We start from the raw sequence: 21,367 nt of genomic DNA, 5'->3' as shown, positions 1-21,367 counted from the left end.
TATCACGGCCCAGATCTTCACTGCTCAGAAGCTGACCCATCAGTAATTTAAAGAGCATCCTGGTCACAGCAGCTCGAAGCCCCTCTCCTGAAAATGACACCTGAGGGGAAGAAGCCCACCTCTAAGGATTTACTGCTCTAGGAGATGATGACAGCTTAGCAATTGCAGCTACTTTAGGGACCAAAGACTTGACCCAGCTGGCAAGACTTGGGTGCATCTCACCAACCCAGGTTCTAGCACAAACCCAGCCTCACCAGGCCACTGTCCCAAGACCAAACTCCCAAGATGCAGCCAAAGCACTTTGTATTGCTCCCCTCAAGATCCTCAACGTTCAGCAGGACATAGACTGAATTTTTGGACTCCACTGTTGCCATCAGTTGGGGGACTCAGATGTTCTCACTCTTGAGATGGATGGAGGCACATTCACTTTACTCTGAAGGGTCTAGAGGTGTGGACCTCATATTTGAGTGCACAGTCAGATCTCCCTGGTGCTGTAAAAATACACAGTGCCTGGGCCTCAACCTGTGTGTGTGTGTGTGTGTGTGTGTGTGTGTGTGTGTGTAATCAGTAAGTACTGGTTAAAATTCCCTGAATCCTTTTATTTTTTTCCCAGCTTTATGAGATACGATTGACAAATGGAAGTTGTATATATTTAAACTGTACATGGGGCGCCTGGGTGGCTCAGTCGGTTAAGCATCCGACTTCAGCTCAGGTCATGATCTCATGGCTTGTGAGTTTGAGCCCGTGTCAGGCTCTGTGCTGACAGCTCAGAGCCTGGAGCCTGCTTCCAATTCTGTGTCTCCCCCTCTCCTGCTCTGTCTCTCAATAGTAAATAAATGTTAAAAAAAAATTTTTTTTTTTTTTTGAATGAGGAGCTCCAAGCAGATACCAAAGGCAAAGGTCCGTTCTTCCTAGGCTGTTAGTCCCACATCATAGAAGGGGATTTTTTGTTTGTTTTGGTCTGCAGCTTTTTTTTTAATTTTTTAATTTTTTAAGTTTATTTATTTTGAGAGAGACAGAACGCACATAGTTGGGGAGGGGCAGAGAGAGGAGAGACAGAATCCCAAGTAGGCTCATCCACACAGAGCCCGACACAGGGCTTGAACTCACCAACTGTGAGACCATGACCTGAGCCAGGATCAAGAGTCAGATGCTTAACCAACTGAGCCACCCAGGTGCCCCGTGTTTTGATCTACACTTTGAACGCCTTCTGCCCTTTGAGCTTAGTCTCTGGTGAAATGAACATTAGTCCAGGGTACATCCCCTTACACCCTCTGTGAAACCAGGCTATTCCTCATTCTGCCAAGATCTGGTGATATTCCTATCCCAGCTCTTCATTTCCCAGCTGACTTGTGCTCCCACTTTTCCCAGGTGGGAGCACACACTAAATGAACTGTCCTAACTCACCCTGGTGTGGTCTTTCTTCCACATCTGTTACACAGAATGGATGCCTGGATATTTGTTAAATGAATCAGTGGACAAAAGGGACACAAAATAGGAAATGAATTGCATCCTGACTACTTGGCATTCACTTGAAAATGCACAAGGGAAGGGGCACCCAGGTGGCTCAGTCAGTTCAGCATCTGACTCGGCTCAGGTCATGATCTCATGGTTCATGAGTTCAAGCCCCAAGTTGGGCTGTGTGCTGACGGCACAGAGCCTGCTTGGGAGTCTCTCTCTCTGCCCCTCCCCCAATCATGTTCTTTCTCTGTCTCTCAAAATAAATAAACTTTAAAAAACTGCATAAGAGAAATAACAAATTGTGCTGTCTAGTTGTTCTACTGAAGTTTATTTTAAATGTGAAAGGAGTTTGAAAAGTTTTTTGTGGAACAGTGCTCCATACATGCTGTTTACACAGGCATTTATTATGTACATTTTATGTCCAATTATTCCATAATCCAGTTTTGTTAAACCCTGTCAGCGATGGTCTTGCCTTCTCCAGTTTCCAGCTGGAACTGAACTTAAACTCTGTGTCTTCACAAAGAAACTGACAAAAACAGTGAAACTAGGTTTAGGAAAATTTGTGTTTGGCAGGATGACAAGAAAAGGACTCTTTTTCTTATCAAAATCCTAACTGGTATTTTTAAAAATAAGGACAGTATCTCCTTGCTGCCCTCAGCTGCTGTACAAATACAGCACTCTATTAAAATAAATCCCCCCAGTTCATGCCCATTGAAATCCTTTAAACCAAAAGTATCTAAAAATCCCTGGACCTTGAAAGAGTGTAGGTTTCATTCATAAATGCTGAAGGTTTTCAGCTGTCTTACTCAAAAAAACAGCAGATGAAGTTACCTCTGTCTTCATTCTTTAGGAATAGAGAAAAGGACTTAGAAAGATCCAGCCTCATTTTTTCTTTTTTATTTATTTTGAGAGAGAGAGCGTGCTGAAAGGGCAGAGAGGGAGGGAGGGAGGGAGAGAGACTCACAAGCAGGCTCCGTACCATCAGCAAGGAGCCTGGTGTGGGGTTCAAACTCATGAACCATGAGACCATGACCTGGGCCAACATTGAGAGTCCAATGCTCAACTGACTTGAGCCCCCCAGGTGCCCCCGGCCTAGTTTTGTTTTGTTTTGTTTTTGTTTTTGTTTTTAAGGAAGTTTGTTGGGTTGGAGAAGTCATGGAAGGAATCCTGTGTCCAAGCACAAACATCCATCCTTATTTTTACTCCAAGATGCTCTTCATTAAATGTGCCTGTGTTAGACATTGTTGTCAATTCACTAAGTCTCTCATGACATGAAATTGGTGGGTGGTGGGTTTTCCAGAAGTGGGGTGTACAAAAGCCAGCATACCCTGAGTTTCAAAGCATTCCTTTCTGCCTGGTCAAAGAGCTAACTGAATGAAAGACACTGATTTAACACATTTAAATTAGACATCAATCACCTTTATTAGTTGCGGCCCTCAGTTAATTTTCCTTAAAACAGTAGTACGTCACCATTACTGTTCATTCCTCCGTCAAAGCAACACCACTGCGTGCAGAATTAACCATATGCCTCTAAGTACCTGATGCGTGCTTTGCAATTTCATTAACAAGTGATGGAAAAGACTACAATAGCTCATTAATAAAACATTTTCCTTAGGCACCTTGATTCATTTTGCTTTTCTCTCAAAGAGCTCCAGCAAACGGCTACTTCAAAGGTTGATCCTCTCTCCTTTCACCAGCTGTACGTTTAATCTGTATATATCCTGGGAATAAAGCCACATACAATGAGTTGATGGAACCTTGAGAATCTGTTCAGCACAAGACAAAGTAGATTTCTAGCGTTTACAAATGGCCACATAGAAAAAACCGCAACAGCAGTCCTATCAGTTAATAAACAAACAAACCATATTCTAAGACTCCAAATAATTTACTTGCCAACATCTCACACAGTGTTGAAGAAACTGAGCAGAGTCTCCAAACGGCTAGCCTGTGTTATTTCATGCTCCTGTTGGCTATAGGGATCATGAGCTGGGTAACCATGGTGTTTGGTCACAATGCCCAATGCGCCCCACTGTGCTGCCCCGTTTAGAGTGATCTGCTCCCAAGTGAAAATAATGTCATGAGTTACAGGTTTTATTTGTTTTTTTTTCTTTGTTCTTAATAAAACAATTCCGTCTTTCTTATTGCTTATTTTTGAGCAAACAGCAAGGTATGATGGGAAGAATGATTTTGGAATTTCAGCTGAGTCCAAAATCCAGCTCTGTTTCAGGTCAGTTAGGCCAAACTCTTGGACTTTTAACTTTCTCATTAACAGCATGGAGCCAGGGGCACCTGGGTGGTTCAGTTGGTTGAGCAACCGACTTGGATTCAGGTGATGATCTTGTGGTTCAGGAGTTCGAGCCCTGGAACCTGCTTCAGATCTGTGTCTCCCAATCTCTCTGCTCCTCCCCTGCTTGCGTTCTGTCTCTCTCTCCCAAAGATAAACATTTATTAAAATTTTTTTAAAACCAGCATGGAATCAGGGGCGCCTGGATGGCTCAGTTGGTTGAGCATCTGACTTCGGCTTAGGTCATGATTTAGCACTTTGTGGGTTCAAGCCCCACATCAGATTCATTGCTGTCAGCCCAGAGCCTGCTAGGGATGCTCTGTCCCCCTCCCTCTGCCCCTCCCTGCTTGCTTTCTCTCTCTTTTCCTCTCAAAAATAAATGAACATTAAAACAAACAAACAAAGAGAGCATGGAGCCATAATGACTGCTCCACTGGTTTTGGGTGAAGAAAATAAGAAAAGGGATATGAAACTGGTCTTATTCCTCATAAAGAACTATATGGCAGAAGTTAATATCATTATTCTAAGTAAAGCTGATAAACTATATCTGAGAGAAGAACTAAAATAAATACAGGAGGCAATTCATTGATTACAACCCTGACAAACCTCAAACATAACACAGGCTTTTGTTTCTACTTTAAAATTCAGAGTGTTGCAGGGGTGCCTGGGTGGCTCAGTCGGTTAAGCCTCCAACTCTTGCTTTCAGCTCAAGTCATGCTCTCACAGTTCATGAGTTCAGGCCCTGCCTTGTGCTCTGTGCTGACAGTGAGGAGCCTGCTTGGGATTCTCTCTCTCTCTCTCTCTCTCTCTCTCTCTTTCTCTCTCTCTCTCTCTCTCTTTCTCAAAAATAAATAAATAACTAAATGGGGCTCGGTCAGTTAAGCCTCCGGCTCTTGATTTCAGCTCCGGCCATGATCTCACAGTGAGTTCCAGCCCCACATGGGCACTGACAGTGTGGAGCCTGCTTCAGAGTCTCCCTCTCTCTCTGCCCCTCCCTAACTCGTAGTCTCTCTCTGTCTCTCTCTCTCAAAATAAATAAATAAATAATCTTTTTTAAAAAGTCACTAAAAATTATTTAAAATTTTTAAAAAATAAACATTTTTTTCCTGTTACTTGCTAACTTTAAAAAAATAAAATAAAACTCAAAGTGTTGCATGGAAGCCCCGCCTCAAAATATGATGCCTTTTTGTAAAGCATTTTAAGGACTGGACAAAGGGGAGAAGGACAAGACTTCTTACAATGTCCAAATGTGAAGTTAGTGCCTTTTCAAGGGCCGAGGGAGAAGTAAGATTCTTACACGGAGAAGGAGTTTCAGATTCTGGACTCCCAGAGACACAGTTGGTAGCTTAGCATTGGTGTCTTTGCAGGACTGGAAGGCCCGGGTTTATCATTACACTCAGTCTGTTTGGGGGCCGCGTCACCCCCATAGGAAATGCACGCATTTACGATTACTGCACATTTAAAAGTAGGATCAGCCTCTTGGTTCAGAGGCTAAAATGTACTTTGTCTAGAAAGCAAACATGTTTACTTAAATTTGTCCGGTGATCATCATCAGCACTGAATGTCTACTAGTTAAAAATGAATAATTTGCAAGTGATGTATACTCATCTGGAAAGCACATGAAATACGGTCTCATGCCCCCTCTCAATAAGCATCAGCGATTTTTGATGTCTGTTCACCCAAGCTGTCTCCTCATGACACTCCAGATGCCAACTGACCCAAACAAAAACCTGCTTGGGAATTGCTTTCTGGGAGTCTTACTGGATTTACATTAAGTGTAGATACTCCCTCCAGACCGTTCACTTTTCCCTATGTGCATTCAGCAGGTAGCCTTGGTCCGTCATTTCCTCTCCTCCAGATCTGTTTCATGTTGCCTTTCCTACCTGTCAGTCCTGGAACAGGACAGCCTGCACACCAAAGACATAAAGAAGCACATGGGCTCAGGTCCCCCCACTGGGGAAGCAAGAACAAACTGAAATTCCACTATCACTGTTAGCAGATCTCAGCAAAGCCCTCTAAACAAAGCACTTTCTATTTCCAAAGGAAATCAGGTATGAGAATTAGTAAGCATCTGAAGAAGAGGCGGGGAAAAAAAGGGTCTTTACCTGTCATCTCAAACAAACGTACCTTTAGGCTGGCATCTTCTGGAAATCCGTATACTTTATGCAGTGTCTCTAGGATATCCTTCTCAAAGCTTTCTTGACTGGTGCCTTTCACATCAACGTAGTGGCAATCGGCACTGGCGAAATGGCAGGAAATTGCCTATGCCAAGCGAAATGATTAATATTGGGGAAAAAAAACATTCCACGAACACCAGCAACCAAACAAGGAGACTTCTGAAGGAAAGTCATTTATTTCACTCGGCAGCTGATTTCTAGATTGAAAGCTATTCCATGGTGTCCTGTATTAGACTCCTCAGGGTTCAGTATCTTCTTCCCCAGGTACAGTTAAAGGCTGAGAAATTACAAGAGGTTTTTATGTTTTATCTTTGTTTTTTATTTTTTTAAACTTTTTAAAAGTTTATTTATTTTGAGAGGCAGAGAGAGAAAATGAGCTGGGGAGAGGCAGAGAGAGGAGGGACAAAGGATCTGAAGGGGGCTCTGTGCTGACAGCAGAGAGCCCGATGCAGGGCTCAAACTCACAAACCGTGAGACTGCCCTGAGCTGAACTTGGCTTAACCAACTAAACCACCCAAGTGCCCCTACAAGAGGTTTTTAGCTACCTGTGACTCTTGTTCTCAAAATGGGCAGGGAACACAATTGATGTGGAAAGGGGACTTTAATGTATTAGCATGTGATTTTTCTAAAGAATGGGTGTCCTCAAGTCCTAAAAAAGGAACGTGTTCCAGGGTTACTTGGTCACAGAAGTTGCTCAGCTGAGTCTGTGATGGCTGTAGATCATGAAAGAAAAACCACAAAAATACCGTGTAAAGGAAAATAATACACACACAACACCCCCCCCCCTTGCAAATCAAAAGGACATGTGAAATCCAAGAGCATTCACATACGATACCCATCTTGTTTCCTTCTGAAGGTAAAATGAAGGTTACTTGGTTCTCCCCATTCTTGAAAAAGCTATGAAGATATAAACTTGGAACTCAAGGGGCACCTGGGTGGCTCATTTGGTTAAGTGTGCAACTCTTGATCTCGGCTCGGGTCATGATCTCAGGGTTCATGGGATCAAGCCCCATGTCAGGCTGTGCGCTCACAGCAAGAAGCCCGCTTCAGAGTCTGTGTCTCCCTCTCTCTCTGCCCCTCCCCCGCGACCACTCTGTCTCTCTCTCTCTCAAAAATAAACATTTAAAAATTTTTAAGAAAACAAAAATAATAAATAAAATACAATAAAGATTTTATTTTTTTAAGTAATCTCTATTCTCTACACCCAACATGAGGCTCAAACTCACAACCCTGAGAACAAGAGTTACATGCTCCACCGAGGGAGTCAGCCAGGTGCCCCTGATCTAGTGCTTATTTAAAATTTTGGCATCGTCTTCATCATGGACATTTTTGCATTAGTTTTGATTTTTTAAATGCTGCATTAAATATCATTTAACTGGATTGTGGAGGGGTTTCTTTAGCCTCTTCCGCTCATCTCATCCTTAAATTTTGCCCCAGAGGAGACTCTCTTCTTGCCTCACCCTCATCCTGGCCCTGGTAGAAACAGGAATGAATAGAAGATGACCCATGACTTCAGGGAGACAATAGGGGTTGGTGTGACAAACCAGAAGACGACCTCAGCCCCAAAGAAGCCCCAACATTTAGTATCGAGACCCGTGTTATCCTGGGAGAAATGTGAATCCACAGTACTGTCAGATCTGCTGAATTTTCAAGAAGCAAGAAATCTGGGAACATGAGAAATGTTGTCAGATTTTAATGTAAGGAATGAAATCATTAGGTTTAAAACATTCTGGGGCTAAGGGGTGAAAAATATGGCTGTTAAATCTGACTTCTGGGAAGCCAATTCAGAACCTTTGTTTAGGATCAATAATATTTTTCCCAATAACAATGCTATTATGAACTTTCCTCTTGCGTGGTTACTATGAACTATTTATATTCCAAATTTTATTATTTCAGTATGTCAGCCATTGTTTTTGCCTCCAAAAGCACAGGCTGTGGGCTCCTAAGTAAGCTCTTCTTCTGAAGTGATTCTACGAATGTTCATAATTCAGTATCAGTAGGATTGGGACCTGAAGTCACTTGGCTTCTTACTGATATGAGCAAAAAAGCATGAGGTAGCAAACAGATTTCCTGGTAAATAAACCAGACTAAAGGCCAGTTTAAAGGCCACAAGCCTCATAAATTTTAACACATCTTGACATTTTTGTTTCTAACCAATTCGTCTTTGGAAAGTACAGGGATGTTATCGCATACCTTCCGGTAGCCTTGACTTTTGTTCCAACCAGATCCATGGATGAGCAAAGGATGAAAGAAAACAGTGTCTCCCTTCTCCATCTCAAGGTGAACTCGGGGGCTATTTTCATCATAGCCCTGAATCCCATAGTACATTATGTTAACTCCCCCCTAGAATGCAGAAGAGAACCCAAGTCTGTATTTGTGGAACCCAATAATTAAAAACTCTATCAATGACTCATCAGGAAAAGCAAAGGTTTCCTAACTTCTTCCAAGAGAAAGAGGTAAATAGGTTATTAAAAGAAATTATAAATATACAAAAGCTTCTCAGATGTCTGGTTTTCAAAGTCACATTTTGATATTAATATCATGGATTTGGGGGACCAAATAAAGAATGTGAAATTTCCACTTACCTTCATTACTAAATTGTACATGAAGATCTACATCAACTTTGCATTTTGTAGAGTTAACACAGGAGATCACCTTTCCAGCCTGAATCTGTAATCATTCTTTCCCAACATGACAGTTTCCTAACCTGGAACTCTGCATAAATCATTCTTCTAAAACTCAGGAGTAACTCTGAGAAACTAACTGTTCTCCCAAACCAGCGGGGAGAAAATGTTCAATTTGTCTCAGCTCGCAAAGCACTCAGGACACATCCAGAGAAAAGAAAGAATAATGTATATTAACACATTGTGGGGTTTTTTTTTATAACGATTTCCAAAGCTGGTTATTGCTTTGAGTACTGGTTATGGGGAGAGGACAGCATCCTATCCCCCTTCCTAAGATTATTCCACATTCTTTGGAGGAAGGACAGCTTTCCTGCTGGACTGTGTTGGGACCTCTTTCCTGGCCAGGGTAGATATGTGAGCTAAGCTAAGTAGCTAAGCACTGTAGTCACTTTGACTCTGAGCAGAGAATTGAAGGGACCAGAGATAGTCAAGGTTCAACTGCCCACACCAGGTGCCCCGCCCTCACTGTTCCCAATGAGCGATGACGCCCACTTTCCCTCCTGCTCACCAGAGCCAGCCAGCCAGCCTTTCCACAGACTCAGCATGTGCCTGCAACCCTCCAAAACACCCCCTCTGGCTTAAGTCAGCCACAGCCCACTTCTACTGTCTGCATCAAACTTTCCCTAAACCTCAACTCAATTGATAAATCTCACAATTTCAGATTTTGTATCAGGATCCAGACTCAAATGTTTTCACTTGGCACTAACACTCAGTGCAAGAATTCTAATTGAGACAGAAGCCTTAAAGCCACATTCTTGACTTCCTACAGAACTACATTCACTCTTCCTGCCTTGACAACATATGCTCTTCTCATTCTGACCATCATTATGGGTGTTCGAGACCTTATTGCCTGATACCTAAAACACTAATAGTCTCTTCGGTTTCTCTGCCTTTGGACTCCTCGCCTCCAGTGTATCTTGCTCTAGACCTCAAAATTATGATTTTTTTTAAAAGCAGGTTTTCATGTCCAGCACGGATCCCAACACGGGGCTTTAACTCATGACCCCAAGATCAAGCTGAGATCAAGAGTCAGATGTTTAACTGACTAAGCCACCCCGGTGCCCCAGGATTATGATTCTTGAATTTGATTTCACCATTTGACTTGATTTCACTATTCATGGGCTCAAAAACTTTAATAGTCCTCTATCATCAATAGCTGAGTCAGTGAACCATGGAACGGCCATGCAATGGAATACTAGTCAGCCTTTCCCAGAGTCTTCATTGGTCTCTCCAACGGGAAAGAGATGATCCCTCCCTTCTTTATCGTAAGAGCCATCAATCAGCCTGTAAGACTTACTTGGTGCTAGACACGTGCACCTGGTGTTGCAAGTGTTTAAGTGTCCCCTCTCAATTAGGCTTTATAATCTCAGCTCCTATACAGCGCCTACCAAAGTTCTCCACGCTGATCAACTTTCCAACCCTTGTTGAAAGAAAAACTACTATTCCGTCTGACACCTTTGAATTTTCCCTGATCCTAATTCCAAATCTTAAAACAAAGTTTTGCTAAGAAAGGACATGCCATCTCATTGTTAAAGCTCTTTATGTATACCGACGTGAAATCAAAACAATAAATTTTCCAATTAAGCTACATCCTCTAAGCAGACATACCTCCCACTGGGGATAACTGTGTGGCTTCAGGCAGCCTTTGTGTGTGCCTGGGAGCACAGACAGGCAGCCATTGTTCCGGTTGACCTGCTCCATGGCCGTCCAAGCAGCAACAATCCTATTACTAGGTCTGAAGGGGAAATAGTGTAGATCTTGGTGGAAAGGATGGCGGGTTGTCTTTTTGCCTGAAACAGAACCTACTGTTAAAAGATACTTGAATCTCAGAATTCTTCTTCTTCTTTGCCTGAACAATGACCTATCCCTGCAAAAACCAAACAAGTGAAACGACACTATAGAAAATCAGCCTGGAGAGATAAGCCCCAAAGTGAACTATCAAATCAACAGGGTGACTCCACATCCTGTATTATTTTCTGGTAGCTGAGTGCTTACTTACACCATTTTTCCTTTTTTTTTTTAAGTCTGAAATGCTGTTTATTTTATTTTTTTAATGTTTACTTTTGTGTGAGCATGAGCAGGGGAGGGACAGAGAGAAAGGAAAATACAGAATCTGAAGCAGGTTCCAGGCTCTGAGCTGTCCGCGCAGAGACCGACACGGGGCTCGAACCCAGGAACAGTGAGATCATGACCTGAGCCGAAGGTGGATGCCCAACCGACCGAGCCACCCAAGCGCCCCATTACTTACACCACTTTCTAGCAATTCCTACATATGTCACAATTCTACTGTGCTTTGTTCCTTTGTAACTCTGGTTTGGGCACAGAGCCTACCCCCAAAAAATTTTTGATTAATTGAACACAGTGGCCAAATCTGAAGTCCCCTATTAAGCCTTCGAAGTGGCTAATGTAAAAAATATCAATTAACTAAATTAATAAGAGGCCTCCAAGAAGTTCCTCAGTGAACTGGAAGCAGTCGGTATACAGCCTCTGGGTAGAACCAGAGCTCAAAGAACCACATTTACATTTTTCCCTGCTTTGCAATTTGAACCTGGTGTTCCCCCGCCCCCAACCCCCATCTCTCTAAAGCAAGACATTCAGGGTGGGAGAGATTTGGTGATGTTAAGCTACGGGCCTGTCACATAAACTTCTCCTGGCCTCTTTTTCCTTAGAAAAAGTAGAAAAGGATAAAGAATCTTGAAGGGCCAATTTATTACTGCTGGTATAGCAGAATTTCTCAGCATGGCCCAAGAGCCATCTGCATTAGACTCTGGGGATGGCGTAAAAAGATGCAGATTCCTGGGTTCTACTTTCCAAATCAGTTTCTCTGGGAGTGAGATCTTAGGAGCCACATTTTAGGGACACCTGGGTGGCTCAGGCATTTGAGCGTCTGACTCTTGATGTTGGCTCAGATCATGATCCCAGGGTCATGGGATCCCAGGGTCAAGCAGGCACAGAGTCTGCTTGAGATTGTCTCTCTCTCTCCCCCCTCTGCCCCTCTTCCCAGCTTGCTCTCTTTCTAAAATAAACTAAAAAAAAAAAAAAAAATTAGTGTTTATTTTTGATGGGGTGGGAGAGAGAGGGAGCCAGAAGATCTAAAGTAGGGGATGCACTGACAGCAGAGAGCCCCTTGTGGGGCTCAAACTCACAAACTGGGAGATCATGATCTGAGCCGAAGTCAGACACTTAACCAAATGAGCCAGCCAGGCGCCCCTAAAATTAAAACTTTTTTAAAAAGCTACATTTTATGGGGCGCCTGAGTGCCTCAGTCGGTTGAACACCCAACTTCAGCTCAGGTCATGATCTCGCAGTCAGTGAGTTCGAGCCCCGTGTCAGGCTCTGTGCTGACGGCTCAGAGCCTGGAGCCTGCTTCTGATTCTGTGTCTCCCCTGTCTCTCTGCCCCTCCCCTGCTTATGCTCTGCCTCATTCTGTCTCTCAAAAGTAAGTAAATGTTAAAAAAAAATTTTTTTTTAATAAAATAAAAAGCTACATTTTAGCAAGAAATTTTAAGAACTGTAGTATATGATTTATGAGAATAGTTTTAGTTTTGTTAGTAATAATTATGTCTTCACATCAGGAAAGCAGAATTTACACTCTCATAGGTGAGAATGGGTAACAAAGCTCAGAGATCATGATTATAATAATAGGAGCCTATGGTCTATGAGCCATCATGTTTATTAAACCACACTTTTGAGAAGCCAGCCAGTAACCCTACAGTTAACCTCTGAAATCACTATTCTACGTCAATATTATTACAATATAAACTACTTTAAGACTTAAATAAAAGTACTTATTCATTCATTTATCAAAGTTTAGCAGTTATATGCACAGCTATAGTTAGAATGCTTGAAACTTTTTTTTTTCTCAACAAGAGCCCTTTACCAGAATCTGGAGGTTTGTTTATCATCATGGTGTGCACGACCATAATATTGGGTCCAGTGAAGCACTCCACATACTTCAGAATCTAAGAGAAAAAGGAGAACAAAGTTTCATGAGAAATCGAATACACAGGCAAGCAGCACAAAGTATAATGATCTGGAGAAGAACCAAGATGCCAAATAGTTCAAAAAAAACATTTGGGATTTCACAACACTGCAAACAAAACATGAGAAGGTCAACAACTGGAAATCTGCAATTAATTTAAAAAGGCTTTTTCGAGCCAGTTGGGAAAAAGCCTGAATTAAACAGGCTTTTTCAAGCCAGTTGGAAACTTAACCACTTTTTCTGCAAGAAAAGATAGGAGTTTCTCTGAGGTGTCAACTGGGAAGAAGGACGGGAGTTCCCTCCTTTCAGCTGAAGCTGTCCAGAGTTGTCTGGTGAGAAGGGAGCTTCCTCTTCCCCTCACCGAGACTATTCATAAGCAGGGACCATGAGGGGCACCTTGCTGGCTCAGGCGGTTGCACACGCGACTCTTGATCTCAGGGTCATGAGTTCAAGCCCCACACTAGGCAGAGAGTCTACTTAAAAAAAAAAACAAACAAACCAGAAGGGACCATGAGAGGTCCCAACACATGTGCAGCCGCGTGCACAGCCCAGAGGAAGGAAGGGGAGGACAGGAACTGGGGGACACATCACAATCAGAGCACCTCCTAACCCACAGCTCCTTACTGAGGGCTAGCAACCAGACAGAGTGACAGGAGATGGAGACACAGAGGGGAACAAGATGAGCAGGTCCCTGCCATCGTCTATATCCTGGTGGGCGAAGTTAAACAAACAGTGACACGGGCACGTGTGCCTGGGATGCATCTGAGGAGAACACGTGACACGGCTGGCGGAATTAGGCCCGGGGTCTGGAGGCTGGGTCGCTGCCTCCTGCATCTAACCCACCTGGGGAGGGGCAAACAGCACGAAGAACCCTGCGTGCCTCCTACCCGCCAGGGACTTTATGCCTCCCATTTGGACCGCACAACAAGGCCTGGAAAGCAATGCCCCATGAATGAATCATCCTTTAAAGTGAAAGCCCCACACGCATGAGCCTGAGGCTAAGAAACCGGCCAAGGTGTCAGTGCCAGTTAAATGAAAGTGACAGTGCTCAATCTCCAACTCGGCCAGACTCCAAAAAATGAAGCATACTCCAGCACTTTCTCACCATTTCATCTCCCATATAAGGAATATTGGCAGTTTGAGCACGAAACACTCAAATCCTAGGAGTCAGGCCTCATACCTGTTTTTTTTATAAAGCATGTCACTTTTTGGTATTCCCTTAATTTTTTTTTATTTATTTTTGAAGGAGAGAAAAGAGAGAGACAGAGCGTGAACAGGGGAGGGGCAGAGAGAGAGGGAGACACAGAATCCCAAACAGGCTCCAGTCTCTGAGCTGTCAGCACAGAGCCCGACGCGGGGCTCGAACTCATGAGCTGTGAGATCGTGACCTGAGCCGAAGTTGGACGCCCAACCGACTGAGCCACCCAGTTGCCCCTTTAGACCTGTATTTTCTTTTTTCTTTTTTAAGTCATCTCTACTCCCAATGTGGGGTTGGGACCCATGACCCCAAGATCAAAAGTCACATGCTGTACTGACTGAGCCAGCCAGGTGCCCCAGACCAGTGTTTTCTAAACCTCAGTGACTCAATGGGGCGCCCGGGTGGCGCAGTCGGTTAAGCGGCCGACTTCAGCCAGGTCACGATCTCGCGTCTGTGAGTTCGAGCCCCGCGTCGGGCTCTGTGCTGACAGCTCGGAGCCTGGAGCCTGTTTCCAATTCTGTGTCTCCCTCTCTCTCTGCCCCTCCCCCGTTCATGCTCTGTCTCTCTCTGTCCCAAAAATAAATAAAAAACATTGAAAAAAAAATTAAAAAAAAAATAAATAAATAAATAAACCTCAGTGACTCAAGAGCCATGTCACCATTTCTGTCGTACTTTACAGAGCTGTCCAATATAGTTAGCCAATAATTCTCCTAAATTAACTCGTGTCTTATCCTGATTAATAATATTATTTTTTTAACGTTTATTTATTTTTGAGAGAGAGAGAGAGAGCACAAGTGAAGGAGCGGAGAGAGAGAAGGAGAGAGAGACCAAGAAGCCCAACGGGGGCTCGAACTCACGAACCTTGAGATCATGACCTGAGCTGAAGTCTGATGTTCAACCGACTGAGCCACCCAGGTGCCCCGAGTAACAATTTTTCTTAAAAGACAAGTTTAAATCTAAACATAAACCTCTACGGACCAGACTCACAAAACAAAAAGAACAAAATAAATGGATGTACAGTGAAAAGCCTCCATGGTGTCACTCCAGTTGATATGCCCATATCAAGGGTGAGAGGGTCTCTCTCTAACACAGAGGTCCTGCCCTTCTCAACCAAGGATAATTACCAGACTCCAAAGCAGGGTTTCTCTATTCGGGGCAGTACTGACACTTGGGGCTGGGTATATCATTATTGTGGGGGAGGGGGCTATTTTATAGGCTCCCTGGCCTCTACCCGTGGGTGGGACACACTACCCACCTTGGCTGCGGGTACAAATGTCTGCCTTGGGTGGAGAACCACTCCTCTGCAGCCACCAGAGAAGGGGGCCGGATAAAGTACAAGCGGCAATTCCAGGGGCGCCTAGGTGGCTCAGTCGGTTAAATGTCCGACTTCGGCTCGGGTCATGACCTCAGGGCTCGCCTCAGGGCTCGTGGGTTTGAACTTTGCGTCAGGCTCTGTGCTGACAGCGTGGAATCTAAATTTTTTTTTTTTTAATTAGTGTTTATTTTTTTTGAGACAGACAGATCATGAACAGGGGAGGGTCAGAGAGAGGGAGACACAGAATCCGAAGCAGACTCCAGGCTCTGAGCCGTCAGCACAGAGCCCGACGCGAGGCTCAAACTCACAGACCGTGAGATTGTGACCTGAGCCGAAGTCGGAGGCTTAACCGACTGAGCCACCGAGGCGCCCCGACAGCTCAGAGTCTAGAGTCTACTTCGGACTCTGTCTCCTCCTTGCTCTAAATAAATAAATAAATAAATAAATAAATAAATAAATGCATACATACATACATACATAAATAATTCAAAATACATTCTATAAAAAAATTAAACAGCAGCAATTGCAGAGGCACGCGTGCAGGTGGGTTATTAACTGAAAGAGAAAGACAATGCAGGAGGGTCTCGAACCTCAGGGAGAGTGCAGTATCTGAAGAGCTCCTCATCCTGGTGAAAATTCTGGACCTTTGTAATCATCTCTTCACTTGGAATGAACTTCGATTTTTCAATGCTTACGTCTCTCATGATCATCATCATGCCTTGGGGTTTCACTTCCTCTTCGCAGATCCTTTGAAACTGGTTCCTAGAAAATTAAATTGGCAGATGGTGTCATCACTGCAGGCTTCGAGCACCTGCCTGGCCCATTCTGTGGAAAGCTTCTCAAAGACCGAGCGGGTGGTTTCTGTGCGCCAGGTTGACCTCCGGCCCAGGCTGAGTAGTTCTGAGGACAGGGAGGAGAAAATGGCCAACCCAGAAGCCTTTGCCTCCTCACTAAGCCAGCCAGTCTGGCTCCAGAGCTCACGCTCCTAACCACTTCCTAGCGAACCAATCGCCGAAAAATATCTGAACACGGACACGCTAATCTTACTCAGGTTCCTGTTGCATACATATAACATATTTCTGTAAAATAACAGAGTTACTGTACCTAAAGCGTGTAATATCATCATCAGATACCAAATTTTTAATGACAAGAAACCCATTTTCTTCATAAAATTTTCTCTGTTCTAGGCTTAGAACGTCGTTATCCAGAGTATACCTAAAGGGGAAAAAAAAAAATCTCAAATAAGTCCAATTTAAAATCGCAACCCAACAAGATGTGTCAAGAACCTGAAAAATGTTCATACTCTTCCACCTGGCATTTCTCTTCTTTATTTACTCTAAGAAAATAATCTAAACATTTTTTTAAAACAAGTCTTTGGGTTTTTTATTAAGCATATTTATCTTCTTGGTAATCTCTGTACCTAATGTGGGGCTCAAACTCATGACCCCGAGATCAAGAGTCATATGCTCTTCAGCTGAGCCAGCCAGGCGCCTCTAATCTGAACATTTTTTAAAAAGGTTTAAATCCAGGGGTGTCTTGGTGGCTCAGTCAGTTGAACATCCGACTTCGGCCCAGGTCATGATCTCGTGGTTGACGAGTTTGAGCCCCACGTCGGGCTCTGTGCTGACGGCTCGGAGCCTGGAGCCTGTTTCAGATTCTGTGTCTCCCTCTCCCTCTGCCTCTCCCCCGCTCATTCTCTGCCTTCTCTCTGTCTCAAAAATAAACATTAAAAAAAAATTTTTTTTTAAGGTTTAAATCCAAAGCATTAACTACTGTCACCAAAAAAATAGAAGAATAATTAATTATATCCACTCAATGAGATATGATTCATTAAATCATTAAAAATGAAGAGGGGGGGGTGCCTGAGTGGCTCAGTCAGTTGAGTGTCTGACTTCGGTTTAGGTCATGATCTCACGGTTCTTCAGGTCGAGCCCCACATCGGGCTCTGTGCTGACAGCTCAGCACCTGGAGCCTGCTTCAGATTCTGTCTCTGTCTCTGTCTCTCTGTCTCAAATACAAATAAACATTAATTTTTTTTTTAATGAAGGGCATATAATAGAAATGCCTATTATAATAAAATATGGTTAGATTTCTATAAAACCAAATCTTTTATTACTTGTAAAAAAATGCAAAGAAATACAAAAAAGTGGTTGCCTTTATGTAACAGAATTGTGGATGATTTTTTAAAATTCCTTTTGTTTCTTTGATTTTAAAATTTGTTCTGTAATGAATATATATGGTTTTTCAGGTAGAAAACGAATGCAATAGATTTTATATTTTAGATTGTCTAGATCATACATTCTCAGGGGAAATCAAAGTGACAAAAAATCCAAATAAATGTATGGCATATGCACAAACTCAAATCACCCAGTCCATTTTTCTAGATCGGAACAGTGGCTCCATGAGAATATTCCATGGAGATCAATGACTTCCCCCTACAAAGGTAATTTAAGTTAAACCAGAAATACTAGCTAATATAGCAGTATGACCAGACTACAGGCTAACTTAAATGAGGTACACTATGCCTGAATTTGAAAACAAAACAAAACAGATTACACACTTCTGACATTTTTTTTCTCTTTTCTGAATTTGAAAAGACATATAAAAATTAAAGTCCAGGTCTTCACAATTTTCCAGAGTTCTAATTAGAACAGGTCCCGGCAACAGAGGATTTGTATAATGAATTTTCACCAGGCAACATGATATATTGTATTTTATATCTCAGTTACCACTAGAAAAAGCTTTAAATACATTTTATGGTTAAAAATGAAAATTAGCTCTACTTACTGGAATTGTGGAGGATGGAAACTGGTAGAAGAAACAGCCCATGTTGTGGGGTGAGCTGTCTAGGATGTGAATTAAGGCAAATAAAATTAATTTTTTTAACGTTTATTTATTTTTGAGAGAGAGAGAGAGAGAGAGAGAGAGTGCGAATGAGCAGGGGAGGAGCAGAAAGAGAGGGAGACAGACTCCCAGGCAGGCTCCAGACTCAGCCATCAGCACAGAGCCCTAAGTGGGGCTCAAACTCAGGAACAGTGAGATCATGACCTGAGCCCAAGTCGGAGGCTTAACGGACTGAGCCCTCCCCCAGGTGCCCCTCAAGGGTTTTAATTTCTCCTAGCCTCAAGCTTTGTTTTCTCACCTGTGAAATGAGATAATCACCTTTATTAGTGTATGGACAGGATTTTAAGGTTATGGTGGTTCTGCCGCATCACTGGGTGGAACTCAGCCGGGAGAGCAGTAGTAAAAATAAATGAAACAACCAGTACAATCGTTTGTGTGAAAGGTTTCAGGATCCTGCACACAGCAAAGTCCAATCACATCCCTTAAAGAAAAATCCCAGGCAGTGTCTTTCCACGCTTCCAAAAGTTACCCCCTGAATGAGAACACTGAATCGGAGTAGGAAAAACAATTCTCTAAAGCTCCTGGAGGGGGCCCCTGGGAGGCTCAGTCGGTTGAACCCCCAACTTCCACTCAGGTCGTGATCTTGCACTTCGTGGGTTCCAGCCCCGTGTCGGGTTCTGTGCTGACAGCTCAGAGCCTGGAGCCTGCTTCGGATTTTGTCTCCCTCTCTCTGCCCCTCCTCCACTCGCGCTCTGTCTCTGCCTCTCAAACATGCATAGACATTAAAAAAAATTTTTTTTCTTTTAATAAAGCAATCGGATTTACGTGTCATAGAGTGACATCTTACTGGAGCCGACCCCGGCGGCCGCACACATTGCCCCCGAGATGAACTTCTGAAGGTCAAATCTGGAGAGGCAGCGTGGACTCCTGCGGGGCCCGGGGACACCCCCTGCGCGCCGGTAGGAGGGAAAGCCGAAGGGCGTCTGCAGCTCCGGCCTCCACCTGCGGAGGCCGCGTGTCTCGCCAGAGGGCCCTGCTGCCTGCCTGCCCGGCCGGCCCGTCTCGGCTGCTCCGGAAAGCTTTGCGCTTCCGTTTACCGTGCGACCGTGCTTCGCATTTCTCGGGCTCTGGGCGGCTGGGTCACGAGCGGCCAAGTGCAGAAAATGCCAAAGTAGTTGAAAGCAGGCCCTTCAGTAACGACTTCCATCCTCCCTCCCGCAAAGCAGGGAAACAAGAGGCCCCGGGAGGGCCCAGAATGCCGGAGCGGCGCCACATCAGCCACAGAGGTCGGCACTGTCACGCTCCCGCCGAGCGAGCAGGTCCCCGCCGGGAGCTCCCAGCTCCCCTATCATCTCGCCCTTCCCCGCCCCTCCCCGGCGCCCCGAAGAGCTGTGACCACTCTTGCAGCCCGAGCCCCACGCAGCCCAAAGGATACGTAGGCCCTGGCGGAGGTTCGGCCGAGGTGTCCCAGCACGGTGCGCAAGCGTAAGGCTGCGCGGGTCTGTTCCATGGCTCCGGCGAGCGGACTAGTGAGCCGGGCCTCGGTCCCGTCCCAAGGAGGCGGGCCTGTCGACCACCGGATACGACTCCCGAGAAGCGCCTCCTCCCCTGCACCGCCTCCGCGGAGAAGCACCTAACCGCCCGGCTCCACGCACTGGGCTACCGTAGGGTGCGGACTCGCTGCCCGGACACCCTGCCTCTAAGCGATTACAAAGAGCATCCCTGCCTCACACAGCCGGAAAGCTAGTTTTGAAGAACTCAGAGGGTTAAGGTCACCCAATGAGAAATCAGCCAGAATATGACCCACATTCCCAACTGCAGAGTTTTTATCTCATTCCACGTGACCATGCCTTTCACTATGCTGCTGGAGTAATTCAAATGTTCAGCCCTAGAAGTAACATGTGCTGTTCAAAAGAGGTGTTTAATTTATTGGGAATCCCATCTGAAATACTAGAAACATATTGGCTGTTCGTTAAAAACAAACAAAAGTAAATGAAATAAATGTCTCCATGAAATGTTTGATCTGCACAGTCTAGTATTATTTTAAATTTCCTGAAAAACTAGAAATTCTCTTTTCTTCCCTTCTCCCTCCCTTCCTTCCTTCTGTTCTTTCACTTTTTTCTTTCTTTCTTTCTTTCTTTCTTTCTTTCTTTCTTTCTTTCTTTCTTTCTTTCTTTTCTTTCTTTCTTCCTTTCTTATTCAATTACTTTGGGGATAAGTCCCCATGATACCACCACCATCGTCAAGGTCATAAACATCCATTACCTCTCAAAGTTCCCTCCCACACTCTTTACCTCAGTATGTTGGGTGTTTGTCCTAAGAACACAACATGAGATCTAAGCAAATCCGAAGTACATAACTCAGCACTGTTAGCTATAGGCACTGTGCTGTATTGTAGGTCTCCAGAACTATTTAGGTAGCATCACCGAAACTTTGTACCTTAAACCATCACCTCTCCGTACCCCTTCCGTAACTGCTGGTAACCACCATTCTCTCTGCTTCTATGAGTCTGACTCTTAAACTCCTCCTAGAAGTGGTATCATGTAGTATTAGTCCTTCTGCGACTGGCTTAGTTCACTTAGCATAATTCCCTTAAGCTGCACCCATGTTGTTACAATGGCAGGATGCCCTTCCTTATTAAGGCTGGATCCTGTTCCATTGTACGTATAGACCACATTTTCTTTACCCATTCATTTGTTGACAGACACGTAGGTTGTTTCCCTATCTTGGCTATCGGGAAGAGCCCTGCATTGAACATTAAAGTGCAGATGTCTCTTCCAGATCTCATTTCAGTTCCTTTGGATCTATACCCAGAGGATTGCTGGATTGTATGCTACTTCTATTTTCAATTGTTTTTGAGGAACTTCCATGCTGTTTTCCATAATGGCCATAAGAACTAGAAATTCTGTAAGATCTTTTCCATCCACACTCTGCAGATGGCTGACATAGCATCTCATTGTTTTTCTTCTCCCTCATTTTTCTCATTGTTTCTTTGTCTTAAATAGTTACTTCCAGAACGTCTCACCTTATAAACATGTCATTTTATTTATTTATTTATTTATTTATTTATTTATGTATTTATTTAGAGTGAGAGAGAGAGAGAGACTGAGCGAGAAGGAGGGAGAGAGAGAGAAACCCAGGCAGGCCCTGCACCATCAGCATGGAGCCCAACACCAGGCTCAAACTCACGAACTGCGAGATCATGACCTGAGTCAAAACCAAGAGCCAGACGTTCAACTGACTGAGCCACCCAGGTACACCAACATGTTATCATTTCTTAAGTGATGTCTTTATATAATGTGGTGAATCTGCCATACTCTGGGAGAAAAGCAGGTCAGGACTCAGAATTATTAGCTGTGGCCTGTTTCCTCTCAGGTAGGGAGGAGAAAGCATCCAGAGCAAGGCTTGCCCGTTGGCCTTTA

The 21,367-nt window shown here is 44.0% G+C and overlaps 2 protein-coding genes across 2 annotated transcripts in view; one reads left to right on the top strand and one right to left on the bottom strand.

Annotated features, from left to right (window-relative positions):
* MCM10 (minichromosome maintenance 10 replication initiation factor) overlaps positions 1-19,964 on the top strand; it is an 81,553-nt gene extending 61,589 nt beyond the window's left edge. Inside the window, exon 21 of the mRNA XM_058681868.1 lies at positions 18,758-19,964. The gene's annotated coding sequence lies outside the window, so the exon portion shown is untranslated. The remainder of the gene's footprint in view (positions 1-18,757) is intronic.
* PHYH (phytanoyl-CoA 2-hydroxylase) lies at positions 2,865-19,513 on the bottom strand. Its single transcript, XM_058681882.1, has 9 exons — positions 19,381-19,513; positions 17,889-17,947; positions 16,206-16,316; positions 15,692-15,863; positions 12,487-12,568; positions 10,215-10,396; positions 8,116-8,265; positions 5,873-6,007; positions 2,865-3,182 (listed from the first exon to the last, which is right to left on the bottom strand). Exons 1-9 carry the CDS (start codon positions 19,453-19,455, stop codon positions 3,129-3,131), a joined length of 1,020 nt encoding a protein of 339 aa, XP_058537865.1. The 5' UTR covers positions 19,456-19,513; the 3' UTR covers positions 2,865-3,128.
* Positions 19,965-21,367: the final 1,403 nt, after the last annotated feature.

The sequence above is a fragment of the Neofelis nebulosa genome, chromosome 8, assembly GCF_028018385.1.
Source record: "Neofelis nebulosa isolate mNeoNeb1 chromosome 8, mNeoNeb1.pri, whole genome shotgun sequence".
NCBI lineage: Eukaryota > Metazoa > Chordata > Mammalia > Carnivora > Felidae > Neofelis > Neofelis nebulosa.
This window is presented reverse-complemented; position numbering and strand designations above follow the sequence as displayed.

Bases quoted from the DNA above. Each gene is read 5' to 3' on its own strand.
- PHYH (XM_058681882.1), bottom strand. From the start codon at position 19,455: ATGGAACAGACCCGCGCAGCCTTACGCTTGCGCACCGTGCTGGGACAC. The intron at 10,397-12,486 runs GTAAAGGGCTCT...GTTCTGTTTCAG, and splicing joins AAACAAACCTCCAGATTCTG to GCAAAAAGACAACCCGCCAT. The intron at 8,266-10,214 runs GTATGTCTGCTT...TCTGCATTCTAG, and splicing joins ACAGTTATCCCCAGTGGGAG to GGGGGAGTTAACATAATGTA.